Source organism: Peromyscus eremicus, chromosome 16_21 (assembly GCF_949786415.1).
Source record: "Peromyscus eremicus chromosome 16_21, PerEre_H2_v1, whole genome shotgun sequence".
Taxonomy (NCBI): domain Eukaryota; kingdom Metazoa; phylum Chordata; class Mammalia; order Rodentia; family Cricetidae; genus Peromyscus; species Peromyscus eremicus.
In genome coordinates this window covers 34,791,680-34,813,262 of record NC_081432.1, presented here as the reverse complement: position 1 = coordinate 34,813,262, position 21,583 = coordinate 34,791,680, and the positions used below count along the sequence as shown (strand labels likewise).

The following is a 21,583-nucleotide window of genomic DNA, read 5'->3' as shown; positions in this document are numbered from 1 at the left end:
TTTATTTTCCCTTTACCCTATCAATAAGAAAACAGCGCCTTGCCTATGGCTGAGATTGAAATGGATGTCTACTGACGCTGGAAAGAGATTAATGACAAGAAGTTACATGGTCATCAACACAGAAGCAATCCCATTCAAGGAAGTTCCTAAGATCACATGGTATGTGGGTTAATGGTGGCTAGAGATGGAATAACCAGAGCACAAAGGCTCTTTGCCTAGAGGCCATGAAGAGGGCCCTCCTTCAGCCACAGCATAGAATTTTGGCGGCAAAACCTACTTTGCAGAGAAGTCGATGTTAGAAAAAAAAAAAATACCTGGCTGGTGTCACCTGCTCTCTTTTCAATTTTGATTGCTATGATACATTAACTATATGAGCTGGAGGATTTTCTTAGTGTACTTGCTTGGGTGTTATTGGAACATTATGGGAAACAGCCCAGATTCTTACAATAGCATTCAAGAGAAACAAATACCTAATAACCTCCTTAGCCCAAGTAGCCACTCGACACATACAACCAACATGAGTGACACACAGTCCTTTCTCATGGAGGAGACACCGCAGAAAGGGAGTGGACACAGCACACTCAGAACACCCAGCCCCAGGACACTCCAGAAGAAATCACTTCATTGAATATATGCTTTCAATCAGGCAGTACAAAGTCCAGAAACACCTTAGTACATAATAAAATACTGTACTGAACATAATAGGATTTGCAAGTGTCTCAAGTGAAGGAGAGAGACTCCCTATGAATTATGAAATGTTGTTGCACAATGAGAATACTGTATATTGAACACTCCGGAAGCACATTCACTTCAAAAATGGTTAAAACAGTAAATTTTATAATGTTTTGCCACCATAGTCACAATTTTAAACTAATGATCAAATAAAAGTATTTCTAATTTGTATTTGTCCATAAAAATATTTGCTTTATATCCTACAGAGAAAGTGAGCCTGCCATTTTTCTTTTAAGATGAGGAAGAAATAGATAGATGTGGATCTTCAAGGTGGTTGGTCAGAAAATACAGCTTGGGGGCAGTGACTGAGGAAGCAATGGACAGACATTCAAAGGTTAGAAAAGTCAGGGGGAATGAAGACCTAACACAGAAAAGGATAACAACGAGTTAAAAGAATACGAGAGACTGCTGAGGGGAATGCTCCATGGGGCGTGGATGTGGTAAAGACACAGGAGAACCAGGAGATACCATCCACACACCGAGCTTCAGAGGTCCTGACACCTGCTGTGGTCAGCTTGCCTTTAAGAAGGGGCAATAGGAAGAAGTTGGGAAGGGGAGATGACAGTTGAGACATTGTTCAAGCATCAATGTCCCCAAAGATACTGCTCTGTGGTGCGCTCACACACTGTGAAGCGGATTTGGATGGACCATGAGTGAGTCCAACCTTGACACAGCAGCCGAACCATGCCCATTTCTTCTCAGATGTGACCTACTTACCTCCCTCTATATAGTCCTCCATAGAAGCTTGCTCCAATGCAAAGGAGAGGTTAAGGGAGACGGAAACCCTCAGACTTCAAATGTGATGAAACTAAAGAAATTTCCAGTGATGTCTCTTACTCCAGGGAAACTCAATAGAACAGAGAAAAATTAAATCCTTCATAATGCTATGCCTTTGGGCAACCTATAAATTGTTGATCTTCCATACATTTTGGACCTTAGTGCTTTCTAGTAACTCGAGGACTCTGTAGCTTTGATCTGAACAAAACGTCACCTGGTATTTCAAGGTCAGTCTCATTGATGGTTCCTTCCAATAAGGCAGAAACTGAATATCTACTACTGGACATTCTGATGCCTGAGAGCAGCTCGTCCCCATCTAAGAACTGGACACAGGGAGGGAAGCTGAGTCGAGTGTCACTGCATTCAAGGTGGCGAATCTGATGTCACAAGGTGAGTGGAACCTGAGCCTCTAGAACCCTGTCACCAAATACTTAGTCCTAACAAGATTAAATGAAACATCTATAACTGTAGGAAGCATAGCTTGTTTTTAAGAGGAGTGGTGTGAGGAACTGAAAATAAAAATAAAATCAATAATTATTGTGGAAATGTGTACATTTAGATTACCTGAACAGTCTGTGTCCTTCAACTTAAATACTTTTTTTTTTCATTTAAGCATGGGCACATATTACTTTGTGACATTTGGTTGGAAGCCTTGATTGAATAGCTGAGACATCTCTCCCGCACATGTTTTAACTTCTAATGTGAAAATATTATGGTTTACTAAATAATTGATTATATATATTTTTATTTATGTGTGCACATATGTGTATATATATATATATATATTATATATCATACTTCTGTTAGCTATTTAATCTATGAAATACAGCTGGGGGGGAAATGCAGTCATAAACCTGTTGGTATAAAGATAAGCAGTTTATTTAATATCTAATTAAATGTGGTCACCAGAGAAATCACAGCTTATGAAACTTTATCAGAAAAAGATTAATCCATTTCAAGCTCAACCCAAATGTCACAAGAGAACTCATGAATTTAGATAGGAATCCACTTATTATCCAGAGATGTTTTCGCATTGACTAAAAAGAACTGGTATTATTGGCTATATTCACACCTACTTCTATCAAATTCACACACTTTGTAGCAATCCTTGAATAATTAACAAACCAGAATAATAGAGTAGTGGATGTTTTTTCTAATTTTTAAAAATTTCTAAAATATTTCATGACTTTATGGGATTGAATCATTCAAAAATCAATCCAAAAAATTATACAAACATGACATTTTAACTAATAATTCAAAAAAGTGAATGCTATACAGCTATACATTTAAAAAAAGGTATTGAGGATTGAGGCTGGAAAAAGTTATCCCTTCAAGGACTCACAAACTCATGAGCTCCAAGGGTAGACAGACGGACAGGAAGACAGAGAGGCAGGAAGAAAGATAGACAGACCCAGGCATTATCTACTATGATAATGAAAACAGAATATGGACACATGATTGCTGTGCTGGTTAGATTTATGTCAAATTGACACAAGCTAAAGTCATCTGAGACGAGGGGACATCGATTAAGAAAATGCCTCCATAAGATCAGGCTGTAGGTAGGCAAGTAAGGCATTTTCTTAATTAGTGATTGATAGTGAGGGCTCAACGCATTGTGGGTGGTGCTATCCTTGGGCTGGTGGTCCTGGGTTCTACAAGAAAGCAGGCTGAGCAAGCCATGGGAGCAAGTCAGTAAAGCAGCACTCCTCCATGGCCTCTGCATCAGCTCCTGCCTCCAGGCTCCTACCCTGTTTGAGTTCCTGCCCTGACTTCCCTCAGTGATGGACCATGGAAGTGTAAGCCATATAAGCCCTTTCCTCCCCAGCTTGTATTTGGTCATGGTGTTTCATCACAGCAACAGTAACCCTAACAAGGACAACTGCCCAGCATAAAGACCTGACCTTCCCACCTAAACCTGGAATTGGGTGACTCAGTTGAACCAGTGGGAGGCAGCACTATTATGGACAGGCTATTCTCATCCCTTTCCTCGGCTTCTTTATGATGATGAAAAGTAATATGGTCCATCTGGAAGCATGGGGACACTGATTGCATGTATGTAACAGTGTATGTAAATCAGTATGGCTATTCTGGAAAAAAAAAAATATGGCAGTTGTCCCAAAAACTAAAAACAGAAGTAGTATGTGATCCAGGAATCCCAGTACTGGATATATACACGAAGGAATTGAAATCAGTTCATCAAGCAGTACGGCCAGCCCTGCACTACTGCATTACAGCATTCATCAAAGTGGCTGAGACGAGGGAGTAACTGAACAGCAAGAGACGACCAATGAAGAAAACATGATGCATTCATATACACACAGGAATGGTCACCAAAGGAATGAAATCCCAACACTCACGACGTCATGGAAGAACCTATGGGACACTGTGCTAAGTGAAATAAGCCAGCCAGAGAGAGAGAGACAAGCATCTCATGCTCTTACTCATATGTAGGAGATGATAAAAGAGGTCATCTCATGGCTCAGCAGAGATTGAAGAGGGCAGGAGAGAGGAGACGGAGAGATATTGTTGTGTGTGGGCACCAAGTTTCAGCTTGGAAGCTATGCTGGTATTCTAACACAGTGTGGGGTGGCTAAGGTTAACACTAGCGCACTATTTCCAAACACCTAGAGGAGAAAAATATGAATAGTCTCACCACAAAAATTTTAAGTGTATACCAAATACTCTAACCATAATTATTGATGACACATGGATGTACAAAGCCATCACTGCACCCCATAAACATGTACAACCGTACTGTCTATTAACAAGAAAGAAAATAGTCACCCTCCCACAGGTGGAAGAGTAAAAGAATAAAGGGAACCCATCTCCATGGCAGGACGTCACAGTGCAAAAAACCAACTCAGACTTCAGTGACAGACACTGCACTCTTGTTTTCAAATCGTTTATTTGGAATTCATCACATGGACCTGCTTCATGTCTACTAAACGTGGAATAAACAGAGTGGCTTCTCTTCCTAAAGATTTCTGGTACTAGAAAACACTCCTTATAAAGAAAATTTAACTATAAATCAAACAAGTGGAAAGAAGTTTGGTTTCCAGTTTTTTTCATGAGAAGTGAATTATGTCAATAAATTAATCTTATAATTAAAATAGAGAACATAATTATACTCTTATAAGTTATTAGAAAAATGATTCATGCACTTGTGGAAAGGCTTAAATAAAGCATATAACTATATAATCACATGATAAATTATATCATAACTTACGAAGTTGGTCTACAATGAAGCCATTTGTAAAACTCGGGGAAAGCAGAAAACAGATTAGAGACTGAAAATGGGATCACTAGACAACAGGAAAGGCTTAAAAAAAAAAGACTGAAAACCACTGCGAAAAATCACAGCTCAAAGCAGAAAGGAGCTCTTGAAAGAGACAACGGGATCCAACACCAGTAACTCCTTCAGAGGAAAAATCGGAATGCACTCACTCAGTACTTTTTAAATTCCCTCGACCTTAAAGAACAGACCTAGACATTGAAAGAGCACTCCATGTTTCAAAAATTGCTTAATATTGAGATATATTTTGGTGAGTCTTCTTTTTTGTTGTTGTTGTTTGTTTTTGTTTTTCAAGACAAGGTTTCTCTGTGTAGCCATGGCTTTCCTGGAGCTCGCTCTATAGACCAGGCTGGCCTCAAACTCCACCTGCCTCTGCCTCCTGAGTTCTGGGATTAAAGACAGGCATGCACCAGCACCACCTGGTGAATATTTTTAAATTCTTTAGTTACTCAAGTACAAAGGGCAGATAACCTCTAAGAAGAAATCAGATGAGCAAATTTGAAGAGTATGTATCAGCAAAGCTTAAAAGGGGCTCCATGTGATAAAAGCAATGTGTATGAAAGAGGCCCAGGGAGATGCTCAGCAGGTCAAAGTGTCTGCTGTGCCATTGAAGGCCTGAGATCAGAGTCCTGGAACCCATATAAATGAGGGACATGGTAGCCTATGTCTACAATCCCAGCACATGCAGCTAGTTGGAAAGCAGGAGGGAGAATCTCCCAGAAGCTCATGGAGCAGCTAGTCTGCAGCACACTGCACTGCAGCAAGAAGAGATCCTACCTCAAAGGCAAAAGGAAGACCTGATACCAGAGGTTGACCTCTGACCTCCACATGTGTACCTTGCCATGTGTGTCCCCTTCATGTAGAAACACATGCACATACTAACAAATGAAGGGAGAGAGGATGTTACCTAGAATTAATCCCCTCTCCTTTGCAACCTTTTGTCGTAGGTAGTGGGATTTGAATTGACCTTTAATTTTCTTGCCTTCATCATTCAAATTATTTAAATAAGCATGATACCAATTAATAAAAATGAAAAATAATTAAACAGAAAAAATATTACTAATAAGACAGAAGGGCTGAGGATATGGCCCAGTAGCAGAGAACTTGCCTACCATGTGCTAGGCCTTAGGTTGGATGCCAAGACATTAACAATTAACCACTTCTACCAATTACTGCTTAAAGAGGAACTAGGCTGCAAGGAATTATTTGGCAGAAACACTAGAAGCAATCATGCTCTAGATATAAGAAAATACAGAAAAGTATGCCAGAAGGAGGGATGCAGAGCAAGCAGCACAGGGTATGGTCTGGGTAGAGACAACGCCTCATCTGATGGGGTGGCCTGTTAGAACTTCATTCTCATCTTTTGAAACATTTAAACCCCGAGACAGGGTTTCTCTGTGTAGCTTTGGTGCCTGTCTTGGAACTCGCTCTGTAAACCAAAAGCTGGCCTCAAACTCACAGAGATCGGCCTGCCTCTGCCTCCCAAGTGCTGAGATTAAAGGCGTGCACTACCACCTCCCAGCCATTCTGATCTTTTTAAAATCAAATTTTGTCTCTCTGTATTTCAGATACAAAAACTCAATACCATTAACTCAGGGATAAAATAATTCGCTATTTTCTCTAACAGGAACAATTCTAGAAGATCATGGAAAGAATAATGGCAAAGGAGCCCTCCCCAGGAGCTTACAGTCTGTGAGGATAGTCCTAATTCTATGCACGTAGCAATAAAACACTGATAATAGAGAGATTCCAGAAAACTAGAATTCTCACAGTCACAGGGCTTGCCTAGGTCTGGAAGCGAGGAGGGAGCACTCTGATGTAAGATACATAGTCTCACAGGGATATCTATTAGTATCCACTTTACATAAAGATAGAATGTCTACACTTTTAATTGAAACTACAAAGGATGTAATAACAAACCCATTATACTGATAGTTGACTATCCAAAATAGAACTTGAGATCTTTAGCAAACTAAATTACAGGTATATAAATATTTTATTTTCTTATTTATACTTCTGATATCCAGTTTAGCTCTTTATGTTTATAGGAATGGTTTATCCAGCCCTAGTCACAAAGAAAGATCAAAAGGAGAAAGAGAAAATTTTAATTTCTCTACTAAAAATAAAAATTAATTAACAAACTAAGTAGTTGCCTATAATACTATTTAGAGAATGCCAATTTCTTTATTATTTTAATATTCTTAGGGAAAATTTACAAATATTTCAAAAGAAAAGTAGGTAAATGACATGAACAAAAATGTACAAAAATCTAGATTTGCTCACCATTTCCTCATTTCAGAATTACAAATTAAATGGCTAAGACTGTTTCTTAGGAATAAATCATAAATATATACAAAATTCACTTGTCACTCTTCATAAAATAATTTATACTCAAGAAAAAGCTTTAAAATACTTAAATGGTTACAGAAAACATTAAGCAAATAAATTTTGATCTGAATGAAGTAAATTATAAGTCAAAGCTTATAACTTAGCTGAAGTTATCCAACTATATGATATGTAACCTCTGAATCCCATATATTGAATGTTTACAGACTGTCCAATGACCACTGATGAAGTGTTTGATAGTGTGGAAAATAAATATGGTAACAATTATGTATATCCTTATCTCAATTTAAAAGACATAAGTATTTAAAAAAAATCAGAAAGACCTATCCCAATATTCTATGTGTATGTTTTTCCAAACTATAATACAATTCAATTTATCCATCTTTATGTTCCTAATGTTATGTAAATTTTTACAACGAAGGCAGTATTTTCAAAATCTTTTCTTCACTTGGCACAAAGAGTTGTTCATAGGCAAAGTTTCTTAATCCTCTTTTGGATCTAGCTTAGGAAAAGTAACTGCCACCAAAGTAACTAAAGACTTCCATGTAACTAACTCTAATAACATGGTGGACATGGGTACGTCTCTTCATACCTCCTTCTCTTACAGGGTCTAAACACTGCTATTCTGTTGTTTGCTTTCCTTCTGATCCCTTCTCTGTTCACTTGGAGGATTCTGCTTACACTGACGTCTTCCTGTAGGAAGGGCTCAGCTCTCTACCTTGTCCACACTCATGTCTCCCAGAGTGAAGTCAACCTCACTCAGTCTCAGCTGTGAGTCATCAAGTGCACTCCCAAACCCCAAATCTACACTTCTGGCCGAGAACAGCCTCCTTTTTTCAGTAGTTCTGCACCTGTTGGAGCAAACTGTCCATCTCATCTCACCTCCTCACCTGCACATCTAAGTGACATTGCAAATGTAGGAAGCTCAAGTGGATTCTTGGTTTTTCCCTCCAATCTGTTGTACCTGCAACCTTTCTCACCTCAGGGGAAAGCATCTGTTCCTCTTGACAGCTCAGGTCAAAACTGTCCGCAGTTCTTTCTGTCTTCATTCCAGCTGTCAGCAACCTGTGCTGGCTGTCCCTCAAAATACTTCCAGGATCCAACCTTCCCTTCTCAACACCCTCAGTACCAGTGTGTGGCATTGTATTCTCTCTTCCAGATGTTACAGTTTGACGGAAATGCCCCACAAGCTCATGTTTTGAACACTTGCTCGCCAGCAAGTGCCCACATTTGAAGAGGCTGTGAGGTCTAAGAGATGGGGTTCTAGGTGGTGGAAGTAGTCACTTCAGATGAGCTCTTAGATGTCATAATCTGGCCCTGGTTCAGGCTGCAATCTCTACTTCCTAGCCCAATGCCATGTGAATGAAGAGCTGGCCTCTCACTCTCAATGCCATGTTTGGAGCTATTCCTCTGGCATCCTGTCAAACCAGCAACCAAAATAATTCTTTGCTCTCTTAATTTGACTCAGTAAGAAAAAAAACATACATGAAACACACACAAATATTCTTTCATTTGTTTCTGCTGGGTATTTCGGTCACAGATCTCTAAAGCATGCCTACATGGGTGCAATAACCTGCCACCTCATCGCCTCCTTCTACCTCTGCCTTGCTCCAGATCATTCCAGATGCAACAGCCAGACTGATCCTTTTTATCCTAGATAAGTTCATGGCACTCCTCCAAGCCAAATCATTTATGTTGCCCCAAGTTGTCACTCATGGCAAAGCTCAAGTCCTTCCCATACCCTAACAGACCTTCAAGACAACTCATCTCCAAGGCTTTCACTTTTCCTGTATTCTATTCCGCCATCCCCATGTGAGGCAATGTGTTCCCATACATGCCTGTGCATCAGGCATCCATTCCACTCTGTGTGGCATGTTCCTTTTCCTAGGATCTTCCTAACAAACCCTTCATGTCCTCACCTCTTTCTTCTCCCACACTTCTCACATTTTCAACAATTATCCTACACACCCTTCTTAATTTTTATAAAGATTTTGTTTTTATTTGTGTTGTGTTTTGTGTGTGCACGTGTGGTGTGTGTGTGGGGGTCATGCACACACGCACACATATATGCATGCAGATGCCCAGGAGGTCAGAAGAGAGCATTGGATTCCCTGGAGCTGGAGTAACAGATGGTTGTGAACCACTTAATGTAGGTGCTGGGAACTTAGGGCCTCTGTAGGAGCTGTTAGAACCCCTCGGTAAATTATCCACCCCCTTTAATTTATCAGATTGCTCTCTATACTCCAAACCCATGTGTTTGCCCAAATCCCTCATCCTGCTCTGCTTTCTCCTCTCTCCACTACACATGTAAAATAAAATGGTTGAAATAGAAACCTTAAGAGAGTAATTAGTTCAATTGGCTATCACGAAGCAGGGATGGCTACTATGGAAATTAATGCCCAAATTCACTTTATCTTGATTCTTATACAGGAAAGAATGCCATGACCCCATGTGAGATGCTGCCCAGAGGGAAACAGCAAAGACTTACTCAAAAGGACACACTCAACAATGATGAAACCCTAGGACACAAATGAAGCTAAGCATAAGGTTTTAAAAGACTGGCCTGCAGGTGAGCCTTGGGAAGGGCCAGAGTCATCTATCGCTGGGAAGGTAGCCCCTGTTGGAGTTGTGGACTAGATGTTCCCCTTGAGCTGTGAAGACTGCAAACAAAATAAGCTTTAGTTGGAGTATCATCGACAAGAAATCAGATGCCCATGGGGGACACATGGCTGAAGTCTTCTTTTGAGAGTGCCAAGGATCGCAGGGGTAGATGAGAGGGAGGAGGATCTACATTTGTTGTTAGGGCTTATACAGACAAATGGCAGAATGTGTACACTTTTCTATTTTCTACTGTTTGTCTGTCTGTTACACAGACAAGGGTCAGCCATTCACTGGGAATCAAAAGAATTCTGAAAGCTATGACACACGGACACTCTGCCAGCGGCAACCTCTCTGAAGGAGGGATCTCTGAGGCAACAAAGAAACAAGAGCTCTGGTAAGTGCGTGGATTGCCCGTGCCAATTACAAAACACTGCATTCCCATGAACAACCGAAATGGGAGTCAGGACGGGCAGCGTAAGTGCAGAACAGCATGCAGAGAAAAGGGTTGGGGGGGGGGGGGTTGTTCTTAGAGCATGGGGGGTCCACTAACTCTGTGTTATGGAATGTTGAAGTCCATTAAAACTTCATTCATGCAGCAGAGGACTGGAAGGTGTGGGCTCACCCTTCCTTCCCGAACACACTCTCAATCTCCTCATCCTATATCCTCTCACTCCAACTTACCATCCTGTGGCTAGAGAACAGACCATCCTCAAGAACACACACACACACACACACACACACACACACACACACACACACACACACACTTGGGGCGGGGAGCTTCTGTTGTGAAGACCACATGGAAGAGGAGGGGCCAGGGGAAGAAGAGGAGAAGGATGAAGAGGGAGAAGCAGGGAGGACACAGGACAAAGCATCTCTTTAGAACCACTGCTTGCTTAGCATTTGTTTCTGAGGCCAGAATACAGATCTAAGACTCATTCTATATATGCTGTGTTTACACACATCAGTAAATACGGTTCCCATCCCTCTTCAAAACAGCAGCTATAAATTATACACTGGGGCGTGTCTCGCTCCTCTTCCCATAAAGGGCCTAATAAACCAGTGAGGGCTCAACATGGGGAAGCAGGTACTGAATAGAGAAGAGTGCAGTCTTCGACTCACAGCTTTAAGTTAATGAGCTCATTTAGAAAGTATCTACTGAGCACAAAGTATGTGTCAGGCACAGCTGAAAGAGCAAGAAGTCAAGACAAAAATCCCTGCCTTTGTATATCTCCTACCCTAGTGTATTCATAATTTCATCTCAATTTCCAGATTTGGGCTACCAAACAATCTAGGGTTAGGTGCATTAGAAGGTAGACGTAAAGCCAATAAAGCTATTTGTAATTATTATTTGTAGTTACAGCCCATCTTTACTTCTAGGATTTTTCCTGAGTACAGCCTGCATGCCAACCACTGTTCTAGATGTCGATCAAACATCAACTCACTCACACTGTACAATAGCTGTTGGCAGGGTGTGTCATGACTTCCCACTACAAGGCCATCACCAGCTCTACCAGGCACACTGCTCACTCTCAAATCCAGACAGCATCTGCAGGAAAACCGGTCCTAGACAACAGTGCTCCTGAAGGCATACTTGTCCTGGAACCTGACTTTACGGTAGACCAGAACTGTGGAGTGTGGAGGGGTGGCCGAGAGGCTGCAGCAGGTCATGCAGGAGCTATGGAAGTGGACTGCAGACAGCACCAGAGAGACTCTCTTTCCATGTGCTCTAAAGGTATTGCTAATGCTGGGTAATCACGTGGAGATAAGTGATTCTGCTGCTCAGCCCAATTAAGCATGCGATTAAATATGCTGTGCCTCCAATAGCTCTGATCAATGAGTCATTCTAAGTCCTCATGGCCTGAACATTTTAACTTATCCTCCATCCAAAGTTTGTTGAGTCTGTATTTCATTTAATTGGAAATAAAGCTCAATGACATAATAGCTCACAAGGAAAAACACAGAACAGACAAAGAAAGAGCAAATATGATCCCAGACTTGGGAATATTACCCCAGGAGGCCAGGGAGCTTACCATTAACAAGGGAGGATCATGTCACTGGGGCATTGTTATGTTAACCCAAGATAATCTCAGAAGTCAGCAAGATTTGGGTTATTAAACACACACACACACACACACACACACACACACACACACACACACACAGCTTTTTCAGAATTCTTTTTCTCTCTTCCTCTTCACTCCTTCCCTCCCTGCCTCTGTGAGACTTACACACACACAAATCTTGCTTTCCTACCTTAATTTTTATGACTAATATAGCTAACATCTGCCAGGGTTTACTGTATTAACTTTCCTCTAATCACATTACTTTACTAACCACCCCCACACACACACACTATTGCTGTTTTTCTCTCGTTCTCATGGGTAGAAACTGAGTGTATCTGTTCACAGTCACTTGGCTAACAGGCTGCAGACTGGAATCTGAACCTGGTTCTTGCTAGTCTCCAATCCATGGCCATCCTGCCTGTCTCTTTCACAGCTGAAAGACTACATGTGATTTTTGACGAAAGAGGACGAAGTAAACATCATGAGGCCTCTTGCAGGACTCTAGGATGACACCACATGCAGAGGCCTCAGACTGCTGATTAGCCCCAGATCTGGAGTCAACACACACATAAGGCTGTGGCTTCAGAGCAGCCAGCCTTATAATCCTTCCAGATGTTTTCTGGGGGAGGGGATTTTACAAGATGGGAGAAGAGAGACAGGAAAAACAAAGCTGGCTTGCTAATAACCTCCTGCTGGGGCCTATCCTCCTGCCTCTACCCTCAGAAGTGGTTTCCCACCTTAAGGCTAGAAAATTTAGCTTCCTAATATCAATCTGAAGGATTCCCAGGAGGCGAGGGGACAGGAAGGACACCTTCATACAGGGGACCTATTTTAGTAGGCATTTTTCAATCAATGATTATAAAAACGGAAGTCATTTTTAGTTAAGTCTCTTACCTTTTAGGATCCAGTGACTAAAGGCAGAAGAGCTAAAAAGTAGAAGTATTTCCATGTGTTAGCCTCCATTATGACCTTCAGAATGACCCAGATGGAACAAGGAAGGCAAGCGCTTTCATGATGCATGTGAGATGAGTATTTGACTCTCACACTTCTGAACCTCTGCAGGACAAAGAAGGGCCTGATGTTCTCAAAGGCGGAGGCTGTGCATGTGCACATCCATGGTGTGCATATTCTCCTGGGTAGAGGCTGTGTATGTGTATGTGCAAGGTGTGGATGTCCACAGAGGGCGGAGGTTATGCATGTGCACATCCATGGTGTAAATATTCTCAGATGATGGAGGTTATGCATGTGCACATCCATGGTGTGAATATTCTCAGAGGGTGGAAGCTGTGCATGTGCACATCCATGGTGTGAATATTCTCAGAGGGTGGAGGCTGTACATGTGCACATGCATGGTGTGGATATCCACACAGGGCGGAAGTTATGCATGTGCACATCCAATACTGTGAATATTCTCAGAGGGAAGATTGTGCACATCCATGGTTTGGATATTCCCAGAGGGTGGAAGCTGTGCATGTGCACATCCATGGTGTGAAATATTCTCAGAGGGTGGAGGCTGTACACGCGCACATGTATAGTGTGGATATTCCCAGAGGGTGGAGGCTGTACATGTGTACATGCATGGTGTAGATATTCTCAGAGGGTGGAGGCTGTGCATATCAACATTGTGGACAAGAAGAAGTACAGAGCATTATACATGGTGCTATTGCTAAGCCACTCTGTCCCACAGGACCTGCTCCCTGTCATGGGGAAGGAGAGTGGAAGTGAGAAGGATGGGAAGGATGAGATTACAACAGACAGTGAGACTGAGTCTCCTGGCTACACACAGCCCCCTCATTTCTTCAAGGAACAATCTGACAGCATACTTTGATTTGAAAACATTATACATCTCAATTGTAATTAAGAAATTCCGACTGGCGTGAATATGTAATATACACTCTGTTTTTGCAGATGCCTTTTCGCCCGACAGGCTGGTGCCGACTTTAATTTGGAAGAAATCCATTTCCATACAAAGGTAACCAAGAGTGACAGGAAATAGAAAGCCTACATCATTTATCTTCTGTGAACTTGGAACAAAATCAGTTAATTGCTTTTCTGGGAAGCTATTTTATAGAATCATGACATTTCGTTTTTCTACTCTGACTTGTGACATAAATGGTGATTTTTAGAAAATGCTGGTCATGAAAATGCTATGTTTAATCAATATATCTTAAACTATTTCAGTGCACATCTTAACAAAGCAAATCTAATCAACCCAACAGTTACTCTATCCTTGTAGATGAAGGATCAGTCACAACTAAAGCGCCTCACACAGTCTGTTAACTGACACTCAAATTTAGAGATCTCTTTCCAGATCAACAAAGCTGGCTTCACCCTTTGGATTTTAAATATGTTCCCATGCCAGTCATCAGAGGTCTGTGTAATAGCATACTCAAATCATAGTTACTGGTTAATAGAAAATGAGCAGTAAGATATAAAGGTTTTAAAATACCGCTGCAGACACGGTAAACTTCCAAAAAAAGCTGACTGCACAGTCCATGAGGACAAGTGGGGGGGGGGGGGGGCTGCTTTAATATGCCTCCTTCAGGTTCTTCAACCAGCAAGTAAGCACAGTATTCTTCTTCATGGCTCTGTAATGCACGTACCTACCCCTACTGCCCAGCATATGAATAGGTACTAAATTTGAGCCTGATATGAAGTACTTTTCCAAATAAAAAGTTACCATTTTTAATAACAATTTCATATTACCCCATGAATCATAGATTGAAAGACCTTAAAACGAGGCACACTTAAAGTTTCAGTGTACTCAATGCCCAGGAAGGGTCTTAGTGATATATTTACATATATATATAAATATATATATATTTATAAAAATTGCAAATCCCACAAAAACTGTATCTGCACCTCTACGTTAATAATAGTCCCCAAAAGCTAAACCTGGAATAATGTTAAGAGGAGTGAGTGAGTGTGTGTGTGTGTGTGTGTGTGTGTGTGTGTGTGTATAACAAAAATAACTCGTTTCAATTGGAAACTATTTGCCATGCCCTGTCTTATGATGTTCTAGAATGCATGTTTCAGCCGTTTGTTAAGTCCCCTGTCTCTCACCTAACGACAGATACCTTTCCAAGTGGCACTCTAGGGGAGGCTCACTTAATGAGGGGTGGCGTCAAGAACAGGAGGACTCAGCTATAACAACAAAAATATGTTTTTCATTAAACCCAAAACTGAACTGGGATAAACCAGCTGAGGGGCAGGTGTATTGGTTAAGGAACCCTATTGAGGCCTTTAACTTCCCCATCAACTGCACTAGATTTTTCTACACTAATTACCCATTATTGAAGAGTAAAGAATTATAACAAATAACCCTCTGTGGCAGCAGACAGGATGAAGCTGCTGTTAGAGGAAAGAGCACAGACCTGATGACATATAAAAACAGGCAAAAGAGATTCACAATTTCTCCATTTTCAAACAAGTAACAATACTGGTCCACTACAAGGACGGGGAGGATGAGAGAATGTTCTTGGGACCAGAAGGCCAGTTTTAAAATTAGTTGCAACGTGGGATACACTGCAAACTAAAAAGGAAAGTCCTCGAGACCAATTTATTCAATCCATAGGGATAAATACCCTGAAGGCAGAGATCACATTATAGATTTCTAATATCTCAAGTTACATTGCACCGAGCCACCAATCTGATTTTCTTAGAAGGAATGTACTTACACAATGCCAAACAACTATTTGCGTGCACGCATGTGCACGTGAGAACACACACACACACTCCCAGTTGTCTCCTCTTTGTCAAGGCATACCTGGCCTCTTTGACCCTCTCAGGACGGTATGTGGGGAGGCAACAGGCTGTCTGTTTTCAATGCTGTATGGAGGAGCAGAGAAACAATTTCTATGCATCGCTCTGATCGCTCACAGTATGCCTTCCTTCTCTCAGGCATGACATGATCCTCTTGCTGCAATTATCAAACTAGTACAATACATCAAGGTTCTCAATCTAGGATCCTCGAAGGATAGATAGCATGATGATGTCCAGAGCACTGATAACTCACCAAATGCCTTCTTAATACTGTGCCGGTGTCTGCACAAGGCTACAATGGGTATGGAAAACACACCACATTGCTTTCAACCAGAACTAACGACCTCGCTGGATTCTAAATGAATAAACAGTCACCTAACAAACTGAAGTTGCTGCTGTAGTAAAACATCATTTTAACAAGGAATTCACTAAAAGGAAAATCGTAACTGGTGGTGTAAGTTGGCCACCACTGTTCAAGGACCAGCTAGACTCTCTTTGCCAGCAGAGATCATTTGATGACAATACAAAACCAGAGAGCCTGAGGAAGTCAGCTCAATATGGTAGTATCCATGTGTTTCCTACAAACTTTTACAAACAAATGCCTAGAAAACATGTGTTGACATTTTAAAGTTTGATTCTCAACATCTATGTCAGGCAGCCACAACCACCTGTAATTCCAGGTCCCAGGCATCCAACATCTCTGATCTTCATGGGTACCTGCACTCACATGCATATACCCACACGTGGATACACACACACACATAATTTAAAAAATAAAAGTAAATATTTTTTACATGCTTGGAGAAAGTACATTTTGTTTTCATTGTTTCTAATGAGTCCTGCTTCCGAATTACTAGAATACATCGTAAATGGGTAATCAAAAGAAGCTACTGGTGCACGTCACCACATTTCCTAATTAAAATCTTAGTAAACACCTCCTGGAGTGCAAAAGACAGTTTCTCTCTGAGTGACAGTCTCAGGGTAACAAGGTTATCTCCCAAATAGCCTATGGGGAGTTCCAAGATGATGGCAGAGAAATGCTATGCTCAGCCTTGTCAAAAACACAACAGGAAATGCTAAATCCTTTGTTTCCTTTGGTTATTAAACTGAACTAAGATGTAAAGAACACTCTGGTCACATCATTATTCCATCTTTAAAGAAGAACATGTCAGAGGGAAAAAACGACTTAGCAGTTCCTAAAGACCGTGTTAAAGAACGGCTCTCTCAGCTCCTACGCTACATCACCGAGACAACAAAAGCGAACACGCACAGTCGTAGTTCCTCTTCGGGTGCTCTTGACAACCATCATCAATGTGGAATATGGTATGAGACATGCTACTTTAGAAAGATTGTTTTCCATCCAGATTCACTGTTCAAGTAGCTAGTCACTGCCTTTCCGACCACCTGTCAAGTGACAGGCTTGTTTAGAATTCTCACACTCAATGTATCCACTCCACACATTGTGTCACGCCGACGAACCAAAGTCAAAATGCAAACCAGGAGAGCATGAACTGAAATACTTCCTTCATTCTGAGAAAATGCTCATATAGCGGAACATTTTTATAGCACAAGAAAAGCCCGTGTAAGGATTCTGTTTAATTAATGTGAATGAATCAGAAGCACAAGTCTTATAAAATGAGTGGGATAGTGAGTATATAAGAATATCAACCAGACTCAATACTGATTTAAAATTTTACGAAGTCTTATGAGACTTCCTTTCAGAAGTCTATCATGAAAACTTCTCAAAAATGGTTAAAAAAAAAATGTTAAGCGTTCCAAACTATTTTACAGAAAACAATTTACCTCCTTGAAAGCTGGATTACAGCCTTTGAAGTGTTTTATATTGCTGTCATAGAGCATGGTCAATACCATCTTGTTTGTCAAATTCCATGAACTCAAGCAAAGGAGGCCTTCCTTCCCTAAGTAATTCCTACACATGCACAAACACATACAAATACATACATACATATATACATGTATTTTCAGTACTTACAATAATCCTATTATAATGCATTTGAGAATTTTAAAAACTGTAACTTCCGTCTGAGGCCTACAAATCTTACCACATCAGTGGGGAGGTGGAAGGGGCAAAAAGACGAAGCCTACATTTTCAAGGCATGTTGCTACTACTCAGCTGCATGCAACCGCCAATGAGAAGGGACTCACCTCTCCTTGCTTGGGGATGTTGAACTTAGCGAGCTTGGCCTTGGCTCTGGCTGACTCTGGCTTGTTGGCTGGAACCCCTCGGTAGGACGCACAGTGCACAGCAGTTTCTGTGGATGACTTAAGCTTAGGAGATTCATCAGGAGCCTGGTCTTGGCCATCCATTGGTCTCACATATGCTGTAGGTTTCTGCTGGACCAGGCTGGGTTTTGAAGCCAGGGATGGAGGGAAGTTCTGAACACAGTGTCCGCTGCTGCTGTGCTTGGCTGCCATGGCAGGTGGTCTCTCCTGGCTTGGAAGCCCCGCCTCCACATTGCACACTTGCTTGGTCCTTGTCTGCTGTCTGCCAACGCCATCTCCAAGCAAGGTCCTGAGAGAGCCCTGTTGTGCTGAGTTGGAAGAAGAAGAAGGCAGTGATGGTGAGGATGAGGGACTCCATACACAGTGAACAGGTTTCGCATTGTGGTTCTTTGAGATCTGCTCAAAGCAACTGCCTTATGCCCCCTTTCTTACCTGATCTCTGTGGGCCATCAGATGGTGGATGCCCGGTCTTCTGCCAGCCCATGGTGCCCCTCTTACTCTGCTGCACGGGGACAGCTGCAGATGTAGAAGATGCAGTGCTACAGACAGAGGAGGGCTGGGTCTGGGCTCTTGACTCAGCCACAAAATGCTCATCTACCTTGTTCACAGGAGTCTGAGGAACACCCGGCTTGGGGACGCCGACAAGATGACTCTGGTTGGATCTGTCGGTTAAAAAGTCTTTCATTTCGTCGTAATTTCCTAATGTGTTCTGGATCCGATTGGAGAGTTCATCCCCCTTGTTAGTCTGGAGAAATAAAAACATATCCATGCTACTGTTAGAGACAAGACACAGGAAACAGTGGGCGGGTGCCCGGCATTAGTCAAGAGCTGGAAACTTATAATGGATAACGTTGGGGCATATTAAAACACCAGAAAGCTGTCCTTAGTATATTGTGGTATAACCAAAATGTGTTATTATTTATACATATACACTTATTTTATATATGTGTGTAACATGGAAATCAGAAAATTTACTCTTGTAACTTCACAGAATGGTCTACATTATCTTTCTAGGATTAGTTTATTGTTGCTTTACAGGACCACTGAAGGCTTTTCTTGAAAATTTAGATGTGGCTCAGTATAGGTTGGCTTCCAGATTCTAAGTAATTATTTTTGTCAGAAACAACAGTGTGTTAGGCTAGAGGAGTCAGAGTGAACTGAGAAGTAATATGAGATCGAATATCCCAAATTCTCCCACTCTAAATTGCCCATATTATGTGCAGCCTGAAATGGTCATGAACCTTGAAAGACATTTCATTTTGGAAGAAAGCTGAACTCTGTGGGGCACAGCAAGTGTGTCTCAGTAGCTGGTCTTCGGTTAAAATGAGAAGTTATTTTGCAATTTCTTTTAAAAAAATATGTAAAGAGTATGTGTGTGTGTGTGTGTGTGTGTGTGTGAGAGAGAGAGAGAGAGAGAGAGAGAGAGAGAGAGAGGGAGGGAGGGAGGGAGGGAGGGAGGGAGGGAGGGGTGGTGGGGAGAGACAACTCACAAGAGTTGGTTTTCTCCTTCCTCCATTTGGGTCCAAGGGATCACACTCAGGTGTTGAGTCTTGGCAGCTGCCAGCTCCACCCACTGAGCAATCCTAAAAACCCCCAATTTCATTAGCCCTAACGTGTGCCTTGATCCTTGCATGAACCACACACATCAAATATCTAACCTAAACTATTTTGAACAGTGTTTAAGAGCTCAGAAAACATAACAGATGACATTAATTTTGAGACCAAAGAGATGAAGTCTGAATTATTGATAAAAACCATAACAAGTGGATCTCAGTGTCACACTTCAGTGATGAAGTAAAGGAGTCCACAGAGCCCTGCATACTAAATATCATTATTTAGGGGTGGAGAGGGTATCACAGTGGCGAGGCTATCTTCCCAGGCTAAACAGACCAAAAACTAACTGGGGTTTCTTGTCGACTCCTTCACGGGACACTGCCTGCAGCAAAAGGGGAGGTGAACAGCTGAAAAGCATCTACCTTGTAGGGTTCACTGAAGAGAGAGTAACTGGAGTTAAAGCCGCCACTGTCCTGCTGTACTTCCTGGCTTCTTCTTTCTCGCTCCTTCCTCCGCAACGCACTCCTATCTGGTTCATAGACACTGCACCAGGAGAAAGGAGAGAGAACAACCCCCAGAATTAAAGAGCCAAGCCCAAAGTCACATACATCTGGTCAAAGGACAAATGGTAAAGACATCAGGAACACGGATGAGATTAAAGCCAGGCTCGGCAGGCCAACTGAGTCCCATGTCTGATCATCACGTTCTTCCAGAGGGAGAATCCGTAGGACAAGTTCCAACCAGAATTAGACTCCTCTGCCTGATAGCGCAAGAAAGGAACCTATGTAAGCAACTCTGACAGAAGACTGAGCACCTCGCTCGGGCCCACGGTAATTACTTCGATGTGTAAATAGAAATTATGAGCCTGCTTCCTCTCATGACACTGCCTGTGAGTGTTATATGGGAACGCTCCTGGTTGGGATTCTTTGTGTGTGTGCGTGTGTGGCACGTCTGTGTTACTGTAGTGATTCTATCATTAACTAGCTCCCTAAAGAGCTGTTAAAGCTCCATGCTGCACTGGGTTTCACAGTTAGGAGCCTTCTCCTGATCTCTGCTAATCAGTCAACTCGTCAAATGACTACTGAATCAATTCTTCCTCTGATATATTTGACACTATCGTGCCTCCTAACCATAAAAAAATGTGCTCGGAGGAAGGGGTACAGGCGACAAAGGGAAGGAATGGAAACTGATTTCTATCACTGTCAGCAGGAGCTAAGCCTTCTGGCGGAAGGAAATTAATAATCCAGTCGCCAAAATACAATCGTGGAGTGGCCAGACACCAAACAACCAGAAGTATGGAGGGGGAAAATTGAGTGTGTCATCCCCCCTTACAAGGAGAAAATAAAGGGGCTGAATCAACTCGTGATGAGAAAGTGACTCTCTTATTGATGAAACCCACTGGACCCTTGGGCTCACTGGCCTAGTGTAGGCTTGAAGCCCAACCCATCAGAGAAGCACACGTCCCCAAGAACAGGTACTGCCCTCATGTCCCGCAGAAATGAAGTATGACAGTGATCATTTTGTTTAGCTTGGTCAAGGGAGCAGAGGGCTGAGCTGGGGGCCAAGATACCCACCTAACCAATTAAAATTCTCCATGGTCCAGAGAGGAGATTAAAAAAAAAAAAAAAAAAAAGCCACCCAACTTCTTTAGCCCTCAGTGTCTCCATTATTAGGCAGGGGTGTCTTAGGGCACTACGGTAAGGTCAAAAGGAGAGGGTGTGATGCTAATTCAGAAGAAAGAGCTAGGACACCTAGGTGTCTTGAAATCCAGAGTAGTATTATTAACATACGGTTAAAAGTGAAAGGCTATGTGGGTTCAAAAGAACTCTGTGAAAAGAATGCTATTTTAAAGGTTCAATAGGAGTTGTGTCATGTAGATGCAGAGGACAGTGATTAAAAAGTACTCCTCATCCCAGCTTGGCCCATGTGGCCAGGACATATTTTAAAGTCACTGTCTGTGGGGTGATATGACACATGCTTCTGGCAAGGCTACTCCTGCCCCTGAGGCATTTAATTTAAATTTAAAATTAGGGAATACTAAAATATCCAGAGCAAGGAGGCCATTAGCATTTTAATTCATCCTTAGTACATTACCCAAAGTTATTAAGTTTGGGAGCCCAACCAGTGTCCTTACATTAAAAAAAAAAAAAATCTTCTACCAACAGAGAAGCTCAGCCTTCCACCATCACATTCATTTTCTGAGCATGGC

General features: G+C 41.8%; 1 protein-coding gene across 1 annotated transcript in view; it reads right to left on the bottom strand.

Moving 5' to 3' along the window:
• Nucleotides 1–21,583, bottom strand: part of Aff3 (ALF transcription elongation factor 3) — a 478,688-nt gene that overhangs the window by 368,058 nt on the left and 89,047 nt on the right. The window contains exons 2-4 of the mRNA XM_059281654.1: nt 19,797–19,917; nt 18,253–18,565; nt 17,743–18,128 (exon numbers count right to left, since the gene is read on the bottom strand). Coding sequence (XP_059137637.1) covers nt 17,743–18,128; nt 18,253–18,565; nt 19,797–19,917 — 820 coding nt within the window. The remainder of the gene's footprint in view (nt 1–17,742; nt 18,129–18,252; nt 18,566–19,796; nt 19,918–21,583) is intronic.